The sequence below is a fragment of the Austrofundulus limnaeus genome, unplaced genomic scaffold, assembly GCF_001266775.1.
Source record: "Austrofundulus limnaeus strain Quisiro unplaced genomic scaffold, Austrofundulus_limnaeus-1.0 Scaffold721, whole genome shotgun sequence".
NCBI classification, from domain to species: Eukaryota; Metazoa; Chordata; class Actinopteri; order Cyprinodontiformes; family Rivulidae; genus Austrofundulus; species Austrofundulus limnaeus.
This window is the reverse complement of record NW_013953123.1, coordinates 100,436-101,511: the sequence shown is the minus strand read 5'-3', so window position 1 is coordinate 101,511 and position 1,076 is coordinate 100,436. Positions and strand designations below refer to the sequence as shown.

General features: G+C 35.1%; 1 protein-coding gene across 1 annotated transcript in view; it reads right to left on the bottom strand.

The window, feature by feature from the left end:
- Positions 1 to 389: 389 nt before the first annotated feature.
- The window catches only part of mtr (5-methyltetrahydrofolate-homocysteine methyltransferase), a gene marked incomplete at its 3' end in the record, with an annotated part of 97,370 nt that continues 96,683 nt past the window's right edge, over positions 390 to 1,076 (bottom strand). Inside the window, 1 exon segment of the mRNA XM_014028160.1 lies at positions 390 to 889. Coding sequence (XP_013883614.1) covers positions 794 to 889 — 96 coding nt within the window.

Here is a 1,076-nt window from a genome sequence, read left to right as displayed (position 1 = left end):
CATTAGCATCAAATCGTCAGTAGCAGGACTTAGAAATTGTGCAAACGATTATAAACTGAAGCTGTGTTGTAATTAATAGATGCATTGACAGATTTATTCGTCACGTAGTTAATTTGGATGAAATCATATTCATCTAACAGAGACCTGAGTCATCACTGACTCCTTTATAAACACAGAGACTGGCTGTACACAGCAGGTGTGAGGAAAATAAGGAGGAAATGAGCAACAGGAAATAGACACGTCATGATTATGACTTTTTCTTGTAATATTAATCTCGTAAAATTATGACTTTRATCTCATAATATTACAACTTTATCCTCGTRAAAGTATGACTTTAATCKCGYAAWAATAAAAAAAWTYYYSKTKKKKKGSCCYWAWWMYYCSKYSYWGGATGTGGAGGTATGCAGCACAAAAAAGAACAAAAACAACATTTCATCAATCAACCCATAAAGACACAAAGTTTCATCACACCAACATACATGTATCTTTCATAGAAACATGAGTTTTAACGTCAAATCTTCCTCTAAGAAACAGCTAAAAGTTAAACAATAAAAATGAAAATCATCTGAAATGATACTGTTTTTTAAAATTGATTAAACAGTATTTTTTGATTGTAGCACTAATCAGATAAGTGATTTCATCTGACTTGAACTGGAGATATTTGTGTTTAACAGATTTTGTTTTCCTTCCACACTGTGTATTTGTGCGTGCTTAGAATTCAACTGTGGCCTGTTTGTCAGAGCCTGTCAGCAGTCATCTAAGATTTGTTCTAAAATGTWGTGATGTAGGTCCATCAGACACAGGATTTAGTGTCATAGCCAAGGATGGAAGCCAGCCACCTCTCCACCTCCTCCACACTCATTCCTTTCCTCTGGGCATAGTCCTCTACCTGCAGACAAAAAAAAATGTTTGTAATCCACACTAAAATTTTGTATGTATTCATTTATTTTAATTTACAATCACAGCTCCTTAAAAAAAAAACGTTTAAAACGCTGGAGCTCAATACTTGACATAATTGGTCGAAGCAATCCGCCAATGGGGTTAGACTGACATCTAGTGGTCAACTGGAGCAACTA